This window comes from Scyliorhinus torazame, chromosome 1 (assembly GCF_047496885.1).
Source record: "Scyliorhinus torazame isolate Kashiwa2021f chromosome 1, sScyTor2.1, whole genome shotgun sequence".
Classification (NCBI taxonomy): Eukaryota; Metazoa; Chordata; class Chondrichthyes; order Carcharhiniformes; family Scyliorhinidae; genus Scyliorhinus; species Scyliorhinus torazame.
The window spans coordinates 112,110,546-112,131,694 of record NC_092707.1 but is presented as its reverse complement, the minus strand read 5'-3'; the positions used below and the strand labels follow the sequence as shown (position 1 = coordinate 112,131,694).

Sequence of the window (21,149 nt, the reverse complement as noted above, 5' to 3'; positions counted from 1 at the left end):
ACCCTCTGAAAGAGCACCATACTGAGGCCCACCCTCCCCCTCTCTATCTCGCTAACCCTACCTAATCATCCAGTCTAAAAAAACAAATATTAACCGGGACTCACTCTTTTTTTCTGTCCTAAACTTTTCTTTTTTTAAACCCAATCTGGTACTGACTGTCACTTCCATCAGCCTCAAGCTTGTGAAACAGCTTTCCGTACGGAACTGTAATTGGAGGGAATGAATGTGTTTTCCATCTGCGGCATCCTTTATTTTCCAGGTTCTGGGTTGGCTATCAATACATGGTAACCAACCGAAGCCACACCTCACTCCAGGGCCAGTGGGAAGTAGCCTACAAGAGTAGTAAGTATGCAAGAGGGTGCCCCATCCCTCCGTGAGATTTTGTAGCTCACCCACGCGACCGTCGCTCTTCTCTCCCCATCCCCCTGGCGCAGCCCTGGCGATTTGCAACCCTTGTGCACCCGCGGTGCCCACCTGACACAGCTGTCCGTCCTGCTGCTGCGCTCCTTTCCCCCCCATCCCCCACGTGTCCCTCGCGTCTGCACTCTTTCCCCCCCCCCCCCCCCTCCACGTGAGACACCTGCAGCAGCCCTTATTTGCTACAAAATTCAATTTCATTTTTGCATTTCACGAGTGATTGCTTAATTCCGTAGGTTCCTCAGAAGTGTTCCTTCCCCCGGAGAAAGTAACGTTTTTTGGGATGACCATCTCTGAGCAGGAAAATGTATTGTGCGCTCAGCTCCAATGCTCCCACTTCCCCAGCCTGCGACACCGTGGCTTACACAGCTGGTATGCAGAGAACTGCAATGAAAAGTCAGCATTTCTTTGCAAGAGAAGTGAGTGCACTCTTGGGGTGTGTGGGGGGGGTGGTGGGGGTGTGGGGTGGTGGGGGCGAGGGGGGGGGGGGTGGGGGGTGATTACCTGAATCACATACTTGTCGGCTTGCCGTATGTGTTTTGTTATGCTCTTGACATAGCATAAGCTGCTTCCTTGATGTGCACTCTGACAAAGGAAGGTTCAGACATGAAGATAGCTTTAACACGTTTATTAAACTATTAACAATTCTCCTACTGCAGTGTTATATTACGGCAGACCACAGAAGAAAAGGTCACTGGGCGGTGGCCCAAAATAAATCTCCCGTTCTCTCCTATTCCTGGAGTTCAGTTCGGGTTTGTCCATGCTAACATGCAAGATGGCCACTTTTGGTCGTGAGGCATCACAGCTGTCTTTATTTACTCCTGAGTTTTTTTTATTCAGTTGAGTGATGTAAGCATCGCTGACTTGACCAGCATTTATTGCCTACACTCAAGTGCCCTTGAGAGTTGCCTTCTTGAAACTTTGCAACCCCTGAGGTTATGATACATAGTGCTGCTATGGAGGGAAGTCGAGGAATTTGACCCAGCGACAGTGAAGGAATGGTCGATATATTTCCAAGTCATGGTGGCGAATGACTTGGAATGGAACCTCCAGGTGGTGGGATTCCCATGTGTGCTGCTCTTGTCCTTTTAGACGGCAGTGGTCGTGGAATCCTTGATGAGTTCCTGCAGTCTTATAGATCATACACACTGTTGCTCCTGATCGTTGGTGGTGGAGGGAGTGAATATTTTGTAGAAGGGGTGCCAGCCACGTGGGCTGCTTTGTCCTGGATGGTGTTGAGCTTCTTCAGTGTTGTTGGAGCTGCACTCATCCAGGCAAGTGGTGCGAATTCCATTAAACTCCTGACTTGTGTCTTGTAGGTGGTGGACAGGTTTTGTTCCCTTCCAGTCGGGAACACTTCAGCATTCAAGGGCATTCAGCCTCTGATCTCCGGGTAAGCGTTCTCCAAGGCGGCCTTCAGGACGCGCAACAACGCAGAATCGCCGAGCAGAAGCTCATTGCCAAGTTCCGCACACATGAGTGCGGCCTCAACCAGGACCTGGGATTCATGTCGCATTACATTCATCCCCCACCATCTGGCCTGCGGAATCCTACCAACTGTCCTGGCTTGACACAATTCACACCTCTTTAACCTGGGGTTACCCCATCTCTGGATCTGTAAAGATTTAATCACCTGCTAATGCTCGCATTCCAAGCATTGTCTGGCAACTTGTATATGTTTCTGGAACATACCTCTTCATTCACCTGAGGAAGGAGCAACGCTCCGAAAGCTAGTGACATTGAAACAAACCTGTTGGACTTTAACCTGGTGTTGTAAGACTTCTTACTGTGCTCACCCCAGTCCAACGCCGGCATCTCCACATCAGGTTTTGGAAAGACAGGGGGTGAGTTACTCACCACAGGATTCTTTGCCTCTGACCTGTCCTGGTAACCACAGTATTTATATGGCTAGTCTGGTTAGGCTACTCGTCAATGGCAACCCCCGGGATATTGACTCGGGAATTCAATGGCAATGCCATTGAATATCATGTGACAATGGTTAGATTCTCTCTTGTTGGAGATGATCACTTCCTGGCACTTGTTGGGTGGTGCAGTGGTTAGCACTGCTGCCTCACAGCACCAGGGTCCCAGGTTCAATTCTGGCCTTCGTTACTGTGTGGAGTTTGCAGATTGCCCCTGTGTCTGTGTGGGTTTCCTCTGGGTGCTCCGATTCCCTCCCACAGTGCAAAGATGTACAGGTTAGATGGGATTACGGGGATAGGGCACGGGAGTGGACCGAGGTAGGGTGCTCGTTGTCTGTTCAGACCCGATGGGCTGAATGACCTCCTTCTGCACTATGGATTCTATGGAATGTTTACTTGTCAGCCCAAGCCTGGATATTGTCCAGGTCTTGCTGCATTTGGACAAGGACTGCTTCAGTTGGTGAGCCGTCCCGAATGGTGTTTGAACATTGAATAGTCATCGGCGAACATCTGACCTCGTGATTGAAGGAAGCAGGTGACATTGGGCCTAGCACACTATCCTGAGGAACTTCTACAGTGATGTCCTGGAGCTGAGATGATTGCCCTCCAACTGCAACAGTCACCTTTTATGCCAGGTTTGATTCCAACCAGTGGAGAGTTTTCCCCGATTCTCATCGACTCTAGTTTTGATTGGGTTCCTTGATGCCAAACTCGGTCAAATGCTGCCTTGATGTCAAGAGCAGTCGCACTCACCATTTCTGGCATTCAGCTTTTTGTTTTCATTTTTACGGGATGTAGGCTTCGCTGGCTAGGCCAGCATTTGTTGCTCATTCCTAATTACCCTTGAGAAGGTTTTCCATCTTAAACCACTGCAGTCCATGTGGTGTGGGTACACCCACAGTGCTGTTAGAGAGGGTGTTCCAGGATTCTGACCCAACCAAGTGAAGGAAGGCAGGGTAATGAGTGACTTGGAGGGGAACTTCCAAGCGGTGATGTTCCCATGTATCTGCTGCCCTTGTCCTTCTAGATGGTAGTGGTTGTTGGTTTGGAAGGTGCTGCCTAAGGAGCCTTGGTGAGTTCCTGCAGTGCATCTTGTAGATGTTACATGCTGTTACTGTGCGTCGGAGGTGGAGGGAGTGAATGTTTATGGAAGGGGTGCCAATCAAGCAGGTAGCCTTGTCCTGAATGTTTTTGAGCTTCTTAAGTGTTCTTGGAGCTGCACTCGTCCAGGAAAGTGGGGAGTATTTCATCACACTCCTGACTTGTGACTTGTAGGTGGTGGACAGGCTTTGGGGAGTCAGGAAGTGAGTTACTCAATGCAAGATTCTTAGCCTCTGACCTGCATTTATAGCCACAGTATTTATATGGTTAGTCCAGTTCAATTTCTGGTCAATGGAAACCTCCAGGATGTTGACAGTGGAGAATTCAGTGATGGTAATGCCAAGGGGCGATGGTTAGATTTTCTCTTATTGGAGATGGTCATTACCTGGCATTTCTGTGGCATAAATGTTACTTGCCACTTGTCAGCCCAAGCCTGGATATTGTCCAGATCATGCTGCTTTTGAATGTGGACTGCTTCAGTGTCTAAGGAGTGCTGAACATTGTGCGATCATCATCGAACGTACCCACATCTGACCTTATGTTGGAAGGAAGGTCACTGATGAAGCAGCTGAAGATGGTTGGCCCAAGGACTCTGCCCTGAGGAACTCCTGCAGTGATGACTGACCTTGTACAACCACAGTAATCTCCCTTATGCCAGGTATGACTCTCAACCATTGGAGAGTTTTCTGACTGATTCCCATTGACTCCAGTTTTGCGACGGCTCCTTGGTTCCATACTCTATCAAATTCTGCCTTGATGTCAAAGGCAGTCATTCTCAACTCACTCTGGAGTTTAGCTCTTTTGTCCATGTTTGAACCAAGGCTGTAATGAGGTCAGGAGCTGAGTGACCCTGGTGGAATCCTAACTGAGCGTTGGCGAACAGGTTATTGCTAAGTTTGTGTCGCTTGATAATACTGTTGATACCTCCTTCCCCGTTTTGCTGATGACGGAGATTAGACTGATGTGACAATAATTAGCCGTGTTTGATAAGTCCTGCATTTTGTGTACAGGACATACCTAGGCAATTTTCCACATTGTTGTGTAGGTGTCAGTGTTGCAGCTGTTCTGAAACAGCTTGGCTTGGGGCACATCAAGTTCTGGAGCACAAACCTTCAGTTCTATTGCCAGAATATTGTCAGGGCCCATAATCTTTGCTGTATCCAGTGCCATCAGCCATTTCTTTATGCCACATAAAGTGAATCAAATTGGCTGAATATTGGCATCTGAATGCTGGGGACCTCTGGGTGAAGCCAAAATGGATCATCCACTTGGAACTTCCTGGCTGAAGATTGTAGTCTTGTCCTTGTCTTTTGCCCTGAAGTGCAGGGCTCCTCCATCATTGAGGATGGAGATATCTGTGGCGCCTCCTCCTCCAATGTTATTTAATTGTCATTGACCATTCACGGTTGGATGTGACAGGGCTGCAGAGCTTAGATCTGATCCATTGGTTGTGTGATTGCTTAGCTCTGTTGCTTATGCTGTTTGGCATGCAAGTAGCCCTGTGTTTTAGCGTCACCAGGTTGTCAACTCATTTTTAGATATGCCTGGTGCTGCTCCTGGTATGCACCAGGGTTGATTCCCTGGCTTGGTGCTGATGGTAGAGTGCGGGATATACCCAGCCATGAGGTTGCAGATTGTGGTCGAGTACAATTCTGCTCCTGCTGATGGCCCACAGCGCATCATGGGTGCCCAGTCTTGAGGTGCTGAGTCTGTGCAAAATCTATCCATTTAGCACAATGGTAGTGCCAGACAACACCCAGATGGAGGGTATCCTCAATGTGAGGACGGGACTTTATCTCCACAAGGACTGTGCAGTAGTCACTTCTACCAATACTGTCATGGAAAATGCATTTCTGGCAGGCAGGTTGGTGAGGATGAGGTCAAGGGGCTGTTTAGCACAGGGTTAAATCGCTGGCTTTGAAAGCAGGCCAGCAGCACGGTTCAATTCCCGTAACAGCTTCCCCGAACGGGCGCCAGAATGTGGCAACTAGGGGCTTTTCACAGTAACTTCATTTGAAGCCTACTTGTGACAATAAGCGATTTTCATTTTTCATTTTCATTTCAAGTAGGTTTATCCCGCTTGTTGGTTCCCTCCGCATCTGCCGCAGACTTAGTCTAGCAGTTGCATTCAGCTCAATCGCTGGCGGTGCTACTGAGCCACCACCATTGGTGATAGAACATAGAACAGAGAATACACAGCATCGAACAGACCCTTCGGCCCACGATGTTGTGCCAAACTTTTGTCCTAGATTAAGAACAAATTAATCTACACCCCATCATTCTACCGTAATCCATGTACCTATCCAACAGCTGCTTGACGGTCCCTAATGTTTCCGACTCAACTACTTCCACAGGCAGTGCATTCCATGCCCCCATTACTCTCTGGGTAAAGAACCTACTTCTGACTTCCCCCCCCCCCATATCTTCCACCATTCACCTTAAATTTATGTCCCCTTGTAATGGTTTGTTCTACCCGGGGAAAAAGCCTCTGACTGTCTACTCTATCTATTCCCCTGATCATCTTATAAACCTCTATCAAGTCTCCCCTCATCCTTCTCCGTACTAATGAGAAAAGGCCTAGCACCCTCAACCTTTCCTCGTAAGACTTACTCTCTATTCCAGGCAACATCCTGGTAAATCTCCTTTGCACCTTTTCCAAAGCTTCCACATCCTTCCTAAAATGAGGCGACCAGAACTGCACACAGTACTCCAAATGTGGCCTTACCAAGGTTTTGTACAGCTGCATCATGACCTCATGGCTCTTAAATTCAATCCCTCTGCTAATGAACGCTAGCACACCATAGGCCTTCTTCACAGCTCTATCCACTTGAGTGGCAACTTTCAACGGTCTACGAACATAGACCCCAAGATCTCTCTGCTCCTCCACATTGCCAAGAACCCTACCGTTAACCCTGTATTCCGCATTCATATTTGTCCTTCCAAAATGGACAACCTCACACTTTTCAGGGTTAAACTCCATCTGCCACTTCTCAGCCCAGCTCTGCATCCTATCTATGTCTCTTTGCAGCCGACAACAGCCCTCCTCACTATCCACAACTCCACCAATCTTCGTAACGTCTGCAAATTTACTGACCCACCCTTCAACTCCCTCATCCAAGTCATTAATGAAAATCACAAACAGCAGAGGACCCAGAACTGATCTCTGCCGTACGCCACTGGTAACTGGGCTTCAGGCTGAATATTTGCCATCCACCACCACTCTCTGACTTCTATCGGTTAGCCAGTTCGTTATCCAACTGGCCAAATTTCCCACTATCCCATGCCTCCTTACTTTCTGCATAAGCCTACTATGGGGAACCTTATGAATAGCCTTACTAAAATCCATGTACACTACATCCACTGCTTTACCATCATCCACGTGCTTGGTCACCTCCTCAAAGAATTCAATAAGACTTGTGGGGCAGACCTATTCCTCACAAATCCGTGCTGACTATCCCTAATCAAGCAGTGTCTTTCCAGATGCTCAGAAATCCTATCCTTCAGGACCCTTTCCATTACTTTGCCTACCACTGAAGTAAGACTAACTGGCCTGTAATTCCCAGGGTTATCCCTATTCCCTTTTTTGAACAGGGGCACGATATTCACCACTCTCCAATCCCCTGGTACCACCCCTGTTGAAAGTGAGAACGAAAAGATCATTGCCAACGGCCTGCAGTTTCATCTCTTGCTTCCCATAGAATCCTTGGATATATCCCGTCAGGCCCAGGGGACTTGTCTATCCTAAAGTTTTTCAAAACGCCCGAACATCTTCCTTCCTAACAAGTACCTCCTCGGGCTTATCAGTCTGTTTCACACTGTCCTCTCCAACAATATGGCCCCTCTCATTCGTCAATACTATGGAAAAGTACTCGTTCAAGACATCTCCTATCTCTTCAGACTCAATACACAATTTCCTGCTACTGTCCTTAATCGAACCTACCCTCGCTCTCGTCATTCTCATATTTCTCACATGCGTAAAAGGCCTTGGGGCTTTCCTTGATCCTACCCGCCAAAGATTTTTCATGCCCTCTCTTAGCTCTCCTAATCCTTTTCTTCAGTTCCCTCCTGGCTATTTTGAAGTCCCCCATTCTTTGCCCTTGCCACACTCTGTTTTCTCTAAGTGGTGTTCTACATGTGGGAGTGCTGATTCATCAGCTGATGGACGGTGGGGAGGCAGTACATGGTAATCAGCAGTAGGTTTCCTTGTCCATGAGTCCTGATGCCATGAGACTTCATGGGGTCCAGAGTTCAAGAAATCCCAGGGCAACTCCTTGCCATTGTATGCCACTGCGTCACCACCTCTGCTGGACCTGTGCTACTGGTGGGACAGGACGTAGCCAGGAATGGTGATGGTGGTATCTGTAACATATGATGCCCTGAGCATGACTAAGTCAGGCTGTTGCTTGACTAGCCTGTGGGACAGCTATCCCAATTTTGGCACAAGCCCCCAGAAGGACTTTGCAGTCATACTGAAGAGGCGACTGCAGAGTGGGTCATCTAGGCAGTTGGGGGCATCCAAATGTTCTCTGGCCTCTGTCAAGTCTCAGTCTTGCACTGTGGAAATTCAGCAGCTTGTCAGGAATGTAGAAAAAGAGAAAGAGAGCCAGTTGTGGTATTGGGTATTTCATTAGAATTCTTTGTAAATTAGAAGATGTGCTGCCTTCTGAGATAAAGGATCTGATGTCCAGGGTGGACAGTGCAAGAGAGAGCTAGTGTGTGAACTGCTACAAACAAGTGTCATATGCAACATGCTAATTTAAACTGAACCTATCAGGAACAATAGTACAATGATATAGGTTGGTAAGATGGGGGAAAGATTTCTGGAGTTAATAGAAAGCCATTTGAAAAGGAGCAAACCGGGGCAGTTAAACATTCTGGATTTGACTCAATCATAGCGATGATCGAATCTCCACCATCAGAACTATCAGGATGTGATTACAGTTGACATTACAAGGATTAGAAAGGTTACCAAAGTTCAAACAAAATTGCAATTTAGCAAAAGAATTTAAAGTCTGGGCTTCGCAGACATGAATTTGGAAAGTGGAGAAATTGTGCACTTCCGGTGACAACTGTGGACCCAATGGATAGACAGAGCATCAAAATTAGTAGTGTACCATGTGTTTTATTTAGAATCACTACAATGCAGAAAGAGGCCATTCAGCCCAAGTCTGCACCAACCCTACCTAGGCCCATTCCATCCCAATAACCCCACCTAACCTTTTGGACACTAAGGGACAATTTAGCATCGCCAATCCGCCTAATCTTTGACTTGTGATTTTGTGTTAACGGTACATTAAGGCTTTTTATCATTTTCTTTTTTAAACATGCACTGATGCTGTTGCATATTTCTATGTTGTGACCCCATAAGTGACCGAGGGAGGCTAGTTCGCTGTGGTCTGAGAGCTCAATGTCTGGACAATTAAAGTTGTAGAATGATATCTGAGCACAGTGCCTTTCCACCAAACCTGTTACAAGGCTCTTGTAATTTATGTGTGTGAGAAGAACTGCGGACAATGTGACAGTGCTGTTTATCTGACAGGGTTTTACAGCCTTATCATGAGAATCTGCAACTGTTTGTTTCCTAGGTCAAACCTGTGTGGATATAAAAGATAACGTGGTGGATGAGGGCAAATACTTTACTCCAAAGGGCAATGACCCATGTTTGAGCTGCACCTGTCACAATGGTGAACCTGAAATGTGTGTGGCAGCTTTGTGTGAGCGGCCCCAAGGCTGTCAACATTATGAGAAAGACCCGAAGGAATGCTGCAAATTCACCTGCCTCGACCCAGGTAAAGCAGGGCAACATTGTTAAAAAATGTAGGCTTGATTGAGTGAATGCAGGTCCTCACGTAAGGGGGGTGCGGTGGCATTGTGGTATTGTCACTGGACTAGTAATCCTGTGTAATGTTCTGGGGCCCTGTTCAAATCTCACCATGACCGATGGTGTAATTGTAGGGGCATAGTGGTTATGTCATTGCGCTAGTAACCCAGAGACCCAGGCTAATGGGACATAGGTTCAAATCCTGCCATGGCAACTGGTGGAATTTACATTAAATTAATAAATCTGGAATATAAAAGCTAGTCTTAGTAATGATGACCATGGAACTAACACTAAGAAAATCTGTCATCCATGCCTGGTCTGGCCTTACCCTACCTGTATCACCAGACAAACCACAATTTGGTTGACTCTGAAATGGCCAGTATGTCACTCAGTTCAAGGGTAATTCGGGATGGGCGACAAATGCTGGGTTAACCAGTGAAGATGGCCCGATAAAGTAAACAAATGAACAGAAACCCACGTTGTTTTAAGGGCGGCACTGTGGTTAACACTGCTGCCTCACAGGGCCAGGGACCCGGGTTCAATTCCAGCCTTGGGTGACTGGGTGGAGTTTGTATGGTTTCCCCATGTCTGCGTGGGTTTCCTCCGGGTGCTCCGGCTTCCTCCCAAAGTCCAAAGATGTGCAGGTTAGGTGGATTGGCCATGGTAAATTGCCCCTTAGTGTCCAAAAGGTTAGGTGAGGTTGTAAGGTTACAGGTATAGGTTATAGCGTTACAGGTATAGGTTGGTTACTCTTTCAGAGGGTCGGTGCAGACTCGATGGGCCGAGTGGCGTCCTTCTGCACAAGTGATTCTTATGAAGTGTAGCAGGGGAACACTGACTAGCATTAAAAGCCTGGAGTTTTTTGGTGGAAAGGAAGGAGAGAGTGAGGTGAGAAGCACCATATTCTTTGGGTGTGAATTCCCAGACTCGATTTGTCAAGTGCCAGAATCTACTTCTAAACTGGATGGAACAGATGTGCTCGAGGGCAATTCATGCAAAACCGATCTCAAATGTATTGTATCTGTGACTGAGTAGCTTTCTCTGTATACCTTGTTTTTCCTTCTGATATTACCTCCAGCCACATATTAATCTGCTCTCATCTCCTGGTACTGGAAGCAATCCAGATTACTCCTTTTGAGGTTGTGCTCTTTAATCTCTCCTCATCTCCCAAAACACTGTCTGCAAGTCGACATCTCTTTCTACCTATGTCAGTGTTGCCAATATAGACCAGAACCCCATCCTCCTCCAACCCCCTCAAGAGTGCCCTGCAATCCTTGACACCAGGGAATCAGCACATCATCCTAGCTTCACGTCTGCAGCCATAGAAATGCCTGTCTGTTCCCCTAACTATCGAAAGCTATATCACTATTGTTTCTCCAATCTTCCTTCTGACACCTTGTGCAGCTGAGCCAGCTGTGGTGCCATGGACTTGGCTCTGACTGCACTTCCCAGAGGAACCATTGCTCTCACCAGTATTCAGAGTTGAATATTGGTTGGAAAGTGTAATACACTCCGGGGACTCCTGTATGCCTCTTTATTCTTGACCTTCTGACAGTGACCCATTTTCCCCCTCTCCTTGCGCAACCTTAAGTTGCAGGGTGACCACACCTATCCACGAAACTGTCATTCTTGTGGGTATGTCACAGTGACACCATCTGCTACTCAAGGCTCTGAATATCAACTGGTATCTCTTTCTGCCATGTGTTTGTTCAGGATGCTAGATGTGTCCTAGAATTCCCACATGGAACAAGGTTTGTGTTCCATGGAACTGACTGTACTGCAATATCTCCATTTTTATACTATTTAGCTTACTGTTTTTGTTCCCGGCGGCTGGCTGTGCCCTGCTGCGGCCCGGCGGCTGGCTGTGCCCTGCTGCGGCCCGGCGGCTGTCTGTGCCCTGCTGCGGCCCGGCGGCTGTCTGTGCCCTGCTGCGGCCCGGCGGCTGTCTGTGCCCTGCTGCTGTCCGGCGGCTGGCTGTGCCCTGCTGCGGCCCGGCGGCTGGCTGTGCCCTGCTGCGGCCCGGCGGCTGGCTGTGCCCTGCTGCGGCCCGGCGGCTGTCTGTGCCCTGCTGCGGCCCGGCGGCTGTCTGTGCCCTGCTGCGGCCCGGCGGCTGTCTGTGCCCTGCTGCGGCCCGGCGGCTGTCTGTGCCCTGCTGCGGCCCGGCGGCTGTCTGTGCCCTGCTGCGGCCCGGCGGCTGTCTGTGCCCTGCTGCGGCCCGGCGGCTGTCTGTGCCCTGCTGCGGCCCGGCGGCTGTCTGTGCCCTGCTGCGGCCCGGCGGCTGTCTGTGCCCTGCTGCGGCCCGGCGGCTGTCTGTGCCCTGCTGCGGCCCGGCGGCTGTCTGTGCCCTGCTGCGGCCCGGCGGCTGTCTGTGCCCTGCTGCGGCCCGGCGGCTGTCTGTGCCCTGCTGCGGCCCGGCGGCTGGCTGTGCCCTGCTGCGGCCCGGCGGCTGTCTGTGCCCTGCTGCGGCCCGGCGGCTGGCTGTGCCCTGCTGCGGCCCGGCGGCTGGCTGTGCCCTGCTGCGGCCCGGCGGCTGGCTGTGCCCTGCTGCGGCCCGGCGGCTGGCTGTGCCCTGCTGCGGCCCGGCGGCTGGCTGTGCCCTGCTGCGGCCCGGCGGCTGGCTGTGCCCTGCTGCGGCCCGGCGGCTGGCTGTGCCCTGCTGCGGCCCGGCGGCTGGCTGTGCCCTGCTGCGGCCCGGCGGCTGGCTGTGCCCTGCTGCGGCCCGGCGGCTGGCTGTGCCCTGCTGCGGCCCGGCGGCTGGCTGTGCCCTGCTGCGGCCCGGCGGCTGGCTGTGCCCTGCTGCGGCCCGGCGGCTGGCTGTGCCCTGCTGCGGCCCGGCGGCTGGCTGTGCCCTGCTGCGGCCCGGCGGCTGGCTGTGCCCTGCTGCGGCCCGGCGGCTGGCTGTGCCCTGCTGCGGCCCGGCGGCTGGCTGTGCCCTGCTGCGGCCCGGCGGCTGTCTGTGCCCTGCTGCGGCCCGGCGGCTGTCTGTGCCCTGCTGCGGCCCGGCGGCTGTCTGTGCCCTGCTGCGGCCCGGCGGCTGTCTGTGCCCTGCTGCGGCCCGGCGGCTGTCTGTGCCCTGCTGCGCCCCGGCGGCTGGCTGTGCCCTGCTGCGCCCCGGCGGCTGTCTGTGCCCTGCTGCGGCCCGGCGGCTGGCTGTGCCCTGCTGCGGCCCGGCGGCTGGCTGTGCCCTGCTGCGGCCCGGCGGCTGGCTGTGCCCTGCTGCGGCCCGGCGGCTGGCTGTGCCCTGCTGCGGCCCGGCGGCTGGCTGTGCCCTGCTGCGGCCCGGCGGCTGGCTGTGCCCTGCTGCGGCCCGGCGGCTGGCTGTGCCCTGCTGCGGCCCGGCGGCTGGCTGTGCCCTGCTGCGGCCCGGCGGCTGGCTGTGCCCTGCTGCGGCCCGGCGGCTGGCTGTGCCCTGCTGCGGCCCGGCGGCTGGCTGTGCCCTGCTGCGGCCCGGCGGCTGGCTGTGCCCTGCTGCGGCCCGGCGGCTGGCTGTGCCCTGCTGCGGCCCGGCGGCTGGCTGTGCCCTGCTGCGGCCCGGCGGCTGGCTGTGCCCTGCTGCGGCCCGGCGGCTGGCTGTGCCCTGCTGCGGCCCGGCGGCTGGCTGTGCCCTGCTGCGGCCCGGCGGCTGGCTGTGCCCTGCTGCGGCCCGGCGGCTGGCTGTGCCCTGCTGCGGCCCGGCGGCTGGCTGTGCCCTGCTGCGGCCCGGCGGCTGGCTGTGCCCTGCTGCGGCCCGGCGGCTGGCTGTGCCCTGCTGCGGCCCGGCGGCTGGCTGTGCCCTGCTGCGGCCCGGGAGCTGGCTGTGCCCTGCTGCCGCCCGGCGGCTGTCTGTGCCCTGCTGCCGCCCGGCGGCTGTCTGTGCCCTGCTGCGGCCCGGCGGCTGTCTGTGCCCTGCTGCGGCCCGGCGGCTGTCTGTGCCCTGCTGCGGCCCGGCGGCTGGCTGTGCCCTGCTGCGGCCCGGCGGCTGGCTGTGCCCTGCTGCGGCCCGGCGGCTGGCTGTGCCCTGCTGCGGCCCGGCGGCTGGCTGTGCCCTGCTGCGGCCCGGCGGCTGGCTGTGCCCTGCTGCGGCCCGGCGGCTGGCTGTGCCCTGCTGCGGCCCGGCGGCTGGCTGTGCCCTGCTGCGGCCCGGCGGCTGGCTGTGCCCTGCCGCGGCCCGGCGGCTGGCTGTGCCCTGCTGCTTTTGAACTCTCTAAAAATGTCTGTTTTGTGGCACATTCAGTGCTTTCTTTCGTCATAATTGCTGAGTATGTGTGACTGTCTCTCTGTGAATCATCTGTTGAGTATAACTGTCCTGTAACACTTGTGCCCACAGATGGCAGCAGTATTTTTGACTCGATGGCAAGTGGAATGCGTTTGATCGTAAGTTGTATCTCCTCCTTCCTCATCCTCTCACTGCTGCTTTTCATGGTTCACCGATTACGACAGAGACGCAGAGAGAGAATAGAGTCTCTCATCGGCGGCAACTGTATGTATTATATTGTAAATATTGTACCCTTCGTGTTATATTGTTTGCATTGTTAGTGTCTTCAGATGCACATTGATAATGATTTTTTAAAATTTTTTAAATTATTGCAATTTGACATTATGTACATTGACATGTTTATTTATTGTAGAGTGTAACGCAAAAATACTTTTGTCTTAATTTATTTATAGATTGCTGCCATCTAGTTCGGCATGTTCCCCCCAGGGATTAGCTCCCCGTTCCCTAATCTTTCCCCGTCTCCCCCCTCCCACACCCTTGCTATCTTCCTTCGTCGATTTTTGGTGAATGAGTGGTTTACCCTCCTGTGTCGTCCCTCATGACTCATCTCAGACTCTCTGCCCCCTGGGTTGTGCGTCCCTGGCGTTGCTCCTTGTCTTTCTTTTTCCCTCTCTACTCCTTCCAGTTCTCCCTCTAATGGTTGTTGCTGGCCTCAAACAGATTTTCGAACAGACTGACAAATTGCCTCCATGCGTTTAGGAAGCCTTCCTCCGACCCTCGGATGGCGTATTTTATCTTCACCAGGTGGAGAAATTCCAAAAGGTCAGCTAGCCAGTCTGCAGCTATAGGTGGTGCTGCTGATCGCCAGCCGAGCAGGATTCTCCAGCGTGTGATTAGGGAAGCGAAAGCTAGGGCATCGGCCCTCTTCCCCATGTGTGGCTCTGGCTGTTCCGATACCCCTAAGGTTGACAAATTTCCATGACTTCACCCTCACCCCCACACCCTTGGACATTGCCTCGGAGAAGGCTGTCCAGAACCCAGCAAGTTTGGATCATGTGGGTGTATTTGGCCAGTCCCCTCTGGCACCATTCACATTTATACTCCATCTCCAGGAAGAACCTGCTCATCCGGGTTCTGGCCAGGTGTGCTCTGTGCAACACTTTGAACTGCAGGAGGCTGAGCGTTGTGCAGGAGGAGGTAGAGTTGGCCCTGCTCAGTGCTTTGTTCCAGAGTCCCCACCCCACTTCTGTCCCCAGTTCGTCCTCCCATTTCCGTCTGGTCTCATCCAGTGGTGTTCGGGCTCTGTCCAGTAGCTGTCCATATATTTTCCGGGCCCTGGGTTATCCTATTGCCTCTTTGCGGAGGCATTGTTTTCTTTGTAAGTGTCTCATTTCCTGTCCTGTCGGCAAATCCCATTTCTCCGTCAGTTCGCTCAGCGTCGCTAGTCTGTGCCCTACATAGAAGTCCCTAACTCCCAGTGTTCCCCCGTCCTGTGTCCATTTTAAAAAATGTTGCGCCTAACATTGCTGGTGGTAATCTGTGGTTACCGCATGGTGGACATCCCGGTCAGCTCGAGATGTTGTCTTAGCTAGCCCCACGTTTGCAGTACGGCCAGTACCACTGGGCTCGATGTGTATTTCGCCGAGGAGGATGGGAGTGCTGTCAGGGCCCGGAGGGACGTTCCCTTGCAGGAGGCCTCCTCCATCTGTACCACTCCGAGTTGAGCTCGTGCACCATTCCCTCACTCTTTGTGCTGTTGCTGCCCAATGGTAGTATTGCAGGTTTCGCAGTCTCTCCTCTTCTCTCCTCTCCTCTCTCTCTCTCTCTCTCTCTCTCCCCACCCCCCCCCTGTGTTTTGGGCTTTTTTGAAAAGGTGTCCCTCTAGCTCTGTCCCTCCCCCCTTTGGATTCACTGGGAATGCCTCGCTTTTGTCCAGGTTGAGTTTGTAACCCAAGAAGGTTCCGAACTCTTTTAGGATCTGCATGATTGCTTTCAGTCCTTCCTGTGGCTTTGAGACATACAGGAGCAGGTCTTCCGCCTAGAGTGAGACTCTGTGCTCTCTCTCTCCTTTTTGGATGCCCTTCCAGCTTTTCGAGTCCAGCAGGGCTATTGCCAGGGGTTTGATTGCTAATGCAAACAGGAGCGGGGACATTGGGCATCCGTGCCTTGTGCCTCTTTGTAGCTGGAGGTATTCAGAGCTGCTGCTGCTAGTTTGGACGCTCGCCTTGGGAGCGTTGTATAGGATTCTCACCCAGGCAGCGAATCCTACTCCTAGCCCAAACCATTTCAGTACCTCAAGGAGGTACTTCCATTCGACTCTGCTGAAGACCTTTTCTGTGTCCAGGGAGACGATCACCTCTGGTGTTCTCTCCCCAGGGGGGTCATTATTACGTTCCTCAGCCGCCTGATGTTCGCAGTGAGTTGCCTACCCTTGGCAAAACCTGTCTGGTCTTCTGTGACCACCTCTGGTATGCAGTTCTCCAGCCTTTTGGCCAGGACCTTTTGCAAGGATCTATATGATCCACATTCTATCGTGTCTTTTTTGGGTAATCAGTGAGATTATGGCCTCCGCTAGCGTAGGAGGCGAGGTGCCCCTTGCCAGCGAGTTTGCAAACATGCCCCTTAGATGTGGGGCCAGGGCCGGTGCGAATGGGCAGCACGGTAGCACAGTTGCTTCTCAGCTCCAGGGTCCCAGTTTCGATTCCTGGCTTGGGTCACTGTCTGTGCAGAGTCTGCACGTTCTCCCCGTGTTTGTGTGGGTTTCCTCCGGGTGCTCCGGTTTTCTCCCACAGTCCAAAGATGTGCAGGTTAGGTGGATTGGCCATGCTAAATTGCTCTTGGTGTCCAACAAAGGCTAGGTGGGGTTACGGGGATAGGGTGGAGGTGTGGGGATAGGATGGAGGTGTGGGCTTGGGTAGGCTGCTCTTTCCAAGGGCCGGTACAGACTTGAAGGGTCGAATGGCCTCCTTCTGCACTGTAAATTCTAAGAAATGTATTGTGGAAGTCCGCCGGGAACCCATCAGGTCCCGGCGCCTTCCCCGCCTGCATGGAGCTGATGCTCTCCATGTTTTCTCCCAGATCTATTGGTGCTTCCAGCTCTCCCATCTGTCCACCCCCACAACCGGCATTTTCAGTCCTTCGAGGAACTGTTTCATCTCTGCGGCCCCATCGGGGGGATCGGAGGTGTACAGTCCTTGGTAGAAGGTCTCAAATGCTTGGTTGATCTTTTTTGGTTCCGCTACCAGTCTGCCTCTGTCACCCTTTACCTGTGCTATTTCCCTCGTGGCTGCCTGCTTTCTCAGCTGGTGAGCCAGTAGGCTGGCAGCCTTTTCTCTGTTCGTAAAAGGTCCCCCATGTCTGGCGGTTGGTACACTGCTTTCCAAGTGGATAGCAGATTAAAGTCCATTTGTAGCTTTTTCCTCTGCCAGCAGCTCTGCAGTCGGAGCCTCGGAATATTTTCTGTCTACCTCCAAGATGGAGTTGATCAGCTATTGCCTGGCCGCCCTCTCTTCCCTATCTCTACATGCTTTGTAGTCTATTATTTCCCCTTGGGTCACAGCCTTCAGTGGCTCCCTAAAAATAGAGGGTGAGATCTCCCTGTTCCGGTTGTTAGTCATGTAGTCGCCTATGGCCTGCCATGTTTTTTGGCAGAAGGCCTTGTCGGCCAGGAAGTCCGTGTCCAGCCTCCATGTGGGGCGCTGAGCACAACCCGTCACCGATCTCACATCCACGTAGTGTGGAGCGTGGTCAGAGATTACTTTAACGGAGTACTCCGCTCCTATAATTCCTGGAAGCACCGATTTCCCCATTGCAAAGAAGGCGATATGGATATATACCTTGTGCATAGAACATAGAACATAGAACAATACAGCGCAGTACAGGCCCTTCGGCCCACGATGTTGCACCGAAACAAAAGCCATCTAACCTACACTATGCCATTATCATCCATATGTTTATCCAATAAACTTTTAAATGCCCTCAATGTTGGCGAGTTCACTACTGTAGCAGGTAGGGCATTCCACGGCCTCACTACTCTTTGCGTAAAGAACCTACCTCTGACCTCTGTCCTATATCTATTACCCCGCAGTTTAAAGTTATGTCCCCTCGTGCCAGCCATATCCATCCGCGGGAGAAGGCTCTCACTGTCCACCCTATCCAACCCCTTGATCATTTTGTATGCCTCTATTAAGTCTCCTCTTAACCTTCTTCTCTCCAACGAAAACAACCTCCAGTCCGTCAGCCTTTCCTCATAAGATTTTCCCTCCATACCAGGCAACATCCTGGTAAATCTCCTCTGCACCCGCTCCAAAGCCTCCACGTCCTTCCTATAATGCGGTGACCAGAACTGTACGCAATACTCCAAATGCGGCCGGACCAGAGTTCTGTACAGCTGCAACATGACCTCCCGACTCCGGAACTCAATCCCTCTACCAATAAAGGCCAACACTCCATAGGCCTTCTTCACAACCCTATCAACCTGGGTGGCAACTTTCAGGGATCTATGTACATGGACACCTAGATCCCTCTGCTCAGCCACACTTTCAAGAACTTTACCATTAGCCAAATATTCCGCATTCCTGTTATTCCTTCCAAAGTGAATCACCTCACACTTCTCTACATTAAACTCCATTTGCCACCTCTCAGCCCAGCTCTGCAGCTTATCTATATCCCTCTGTAACCTGCTACATCCTTCCACACTATCGACAACACCACCGACTTTAGTATCATCTGCAAATTTACTCACCCACCCTTCTGTGCCTTCCTCTAGGTCATTGATAAAAATGACAAACAGCAACGGCCCCAGAACAGATCCTTGTGGTACTCCACTTGTGACTGTACTCCATTCTGAACATTTCCCATCAACCACCACCCTCTGTCTTCTTTCAGCTAGCCAATTTCTGATCCACATCTCTAAATCACCCTTAATCCCCAGCCTCCGTATTTTTTGCAATAGCCTACCGTAGGGAACCTTATCAAACGCTTTGCTGAAATCCATATACACCACATCAACTGCTCTACCCTCGTCTACCTGTTCAGTCACCTTCTCAAAGAACTCAATAAGGTTTGTGAGGCATGACCTACCCTTCACAAAGCCATGCTGACTATCCCTGATCATATCATTCCTATCTAGATGATTATAAATCTTGTCCCTTATAATCCCCTCCAAGACTTTACCCACTACAGACGTGAGGCTCACCGGTCTATAGTTGCCGGGGTTGTCTCTGCTCCCCTTTTTGAACAAAGGGACCACATTTGCTGTCCTCCAGTCCTCTGGCACTATTCCTGTAGCCAATGATGACATAAAAATCAAAGCCAAAGGTCCAGCAATCTCTTCCCTGGCCTCCCATAGAATCCTAGGATAAATCCCATCAGGTCCCGGGGACTTATCTATTTTCAGCCTGTCCAGAATTGCCAACACCTCTTCCCTACGTACCTCAATGCCATCTATTCTATTAGCCTGGGGCTCAGCATTCTCCTCCACAACATTATCTTTTTCCTGAGTGAATACTGACGAAAAATATTCATTTAGTATCTCGCCTATCTCTTCAGACTCCACACACAATTTCCCATCCCTGTCCTTGACTGGTGCACTTGTGAAAAAAACGCGAATTATTTTTCTCCCGGGTGCAGGAACCTCTAGTGGTCCACCGCTCCCATCTGCTCTATAAATGCTCCCAGTTCCTTAGCCATGCCTGTCTTTTTCCCCGTACTGGGATTCGATCGGTCGGTTAGCGGGTCCTGTACGCAGTTAAAGTTGCCCCATAATCAGTCGGTGCGTGTCAATGTCGGGGATTTCCGCCATAGTCCTTTTTTGTAGTCTGTGTTGTCACAGTTGGGAGCGTACATATTTACCAGTTATACCGGTGCCCATTACGTATCGCCCCCCTGGGTCCGTAACCGTCCTCGTCTCAGTAAATTTTGTCCTCTTGCTGATCAGTATTGCCACTCCTCTAGCCCTCGTCCCATAGCATGAATGGTACGTCTCACCTTCCTTACCAGTAATCTGTTCTTCTCCCTCAGGTCTGTCTCCTGCAGGTAGGCTATGTCCGCCTTCAGGCTTCTCAGATGGGCGAAGACTCTGGACCTTTTAACTTGTCTGTTAAGTCCCCTTACGTTCCAGGTGACTATCCTGTTGGGGGGTTCCTGATCTTCCTCCCCCCCCCCCCCCCCCCCCCCCCCCGTTCCTGCGGGATCAACCATACTTACCGGGTGGGCGCCCCTGCACTCCGGGGTTTCCCTTTGTTAGGAGGCCGTCCAAAATGACCGCGGTCGCCACTCTCCCCATGAGGTTGGGCTCCAGTGTTTCCCTTTGTCCAGGGGGCACCCAACGTGACCGCCAACTATATGTACGCCTCGTGGGTGTGCCTCTGCACTCCAGGGTCTCCCTTTGTTTGGGGATCCTCTAAAGTGGCTCCTTGCGGCGCCATCTTAATTCCTCGGCCTGCCCCATGGCTGCTGAGGCCTGTGTCTGTCTTGCTGCCAACCCTTTCCTATTCTTCTGCCCTTTTCTGTTCTGAGAGACCCCTCCCTACCCCCTCCTCCCTTTCCTACCCTCTGTATTCACTCCCTCTCCCCTGAGAGGTGCGCCATTGCCCCTTTTACTGCTAGTCTTCCCTCGCTAGCCCTCCCTGCTAGTACGGTGGCTCTCCTCCCTGGGCTGATCTCACCCTGTCTCTGTCCTGTCTGCCCGTCTCCATTCCCTTTCTCGCCCCCTCACCTATTTCCCCTCTCCTCGCTTCCCTCTCTCCTCCTCCTTCAGAGAACGAGGCAACACAGTCCCGCGCAAACACAGAGTCCATACAACAGATCTTGGTCCCGTTTCGTCCTCCACTTTCCATCTTTTTCCCCGCTGCCCTAACTGTGGCTGCATCGGTTCCCTCTCTAGACTGCTGGTTTTCACAAATTCCTTGTCCTCCGCTGGGGTGCCGAAGTAATATTCTTTTCCTTTATAGGTTACCCAGATCTGGCCAGGAAGAGCATGCCGAATCTCACCCCGCTCTTGTATAGTGACAATTTCACCTTACTGAATTCAGCCCTTTTGTTGGCGAGGTCTGCCGCAATGTCCTGACAGACCTTATTCTGTGACCTTCCCACGAGCACGATTTCACCTGCCAGGCCCACCTCAGGATCTTTTCCCGGTCCTGGTACCGGTGCAGCTTCACAATGATTGCACTCGGCTGCTCCCCAGTCTTGGGTTTAGGCCGGAGCGAACTGTGTACCCTGTCGAGTTCTGGGGGGTTTGGGAAGTTGTTACTCCTAACGAAGTTGCCCCGCATGTGGGCAATGTAGGCAGTTGGGTCCCTTCCCTCCACCCTCTCTGGCAGACCCACAATACGGACGTTCCGTCGCCTGGACCTGTTTTCCTGGTCCTCTAACTTTCCCCTCCGGTTCCCTTGGGCCGCCATCAACCTCTTCACCCTGATCTCCAGAGCAACGATCCGATCACTCTGGTCGGTTGCCACCCTTTCCAGGTCATGGATCATCTTTTCCTGGGCTTCCACCTTCTTTCCCAGGCCGTCTATCGTGCGCTGGAGGGCAGCCGTCGCTTCCGTCACCACCTCCTTCACCACTTCTTTCATCACCACCTGGAGTTCCATTTCGATCGTCTCCCCATAGCGGCCATTTCTTTTTTAAGGAATGTCTGCCATCCCTACCCCGGTGCAATGGGGGGCTTCGCTGCCCGTTCATGCTC

The 21,149-nt window shown here is 52.4% G+C and overlaps 1 protein-coding gene across 3 annotated transcripts in view; it reads left to right on the top strand.

The window, feature by feature from the left end:
• The window catches only part of dgcr2 (DiGeorge syndrome critical region gene 2), an 85,455-nt gene that overhangs the window by 39,900 nt on the left and 24,406 nt on the right, over window positions 1-21,149 (top strand). For 2 of the 3 annotated variants that reach the window (XM_072499949.1, XM_072499928.1), the window contains exons 6-9: window positions 260-342; window positions 654-836; window positions 9,026-9,229; window positions 13,568-13,720. In XM_072499949.1, the coding sequence (XP_072356050.1) occupies window positions 260-342; window positions 654-836; window positions 9,026-9,229; window positions 13,568-13,720 (623 nt within the window). The remainder of the gene's footprint in view (window positions 1-259; window positions 343-653; window positions 837-9,025; window positions 9,230-13,567; window positions 13,721-21,149) is intronic. The other variant, XM_072499938.1, reaches the window with a different exon arrangement.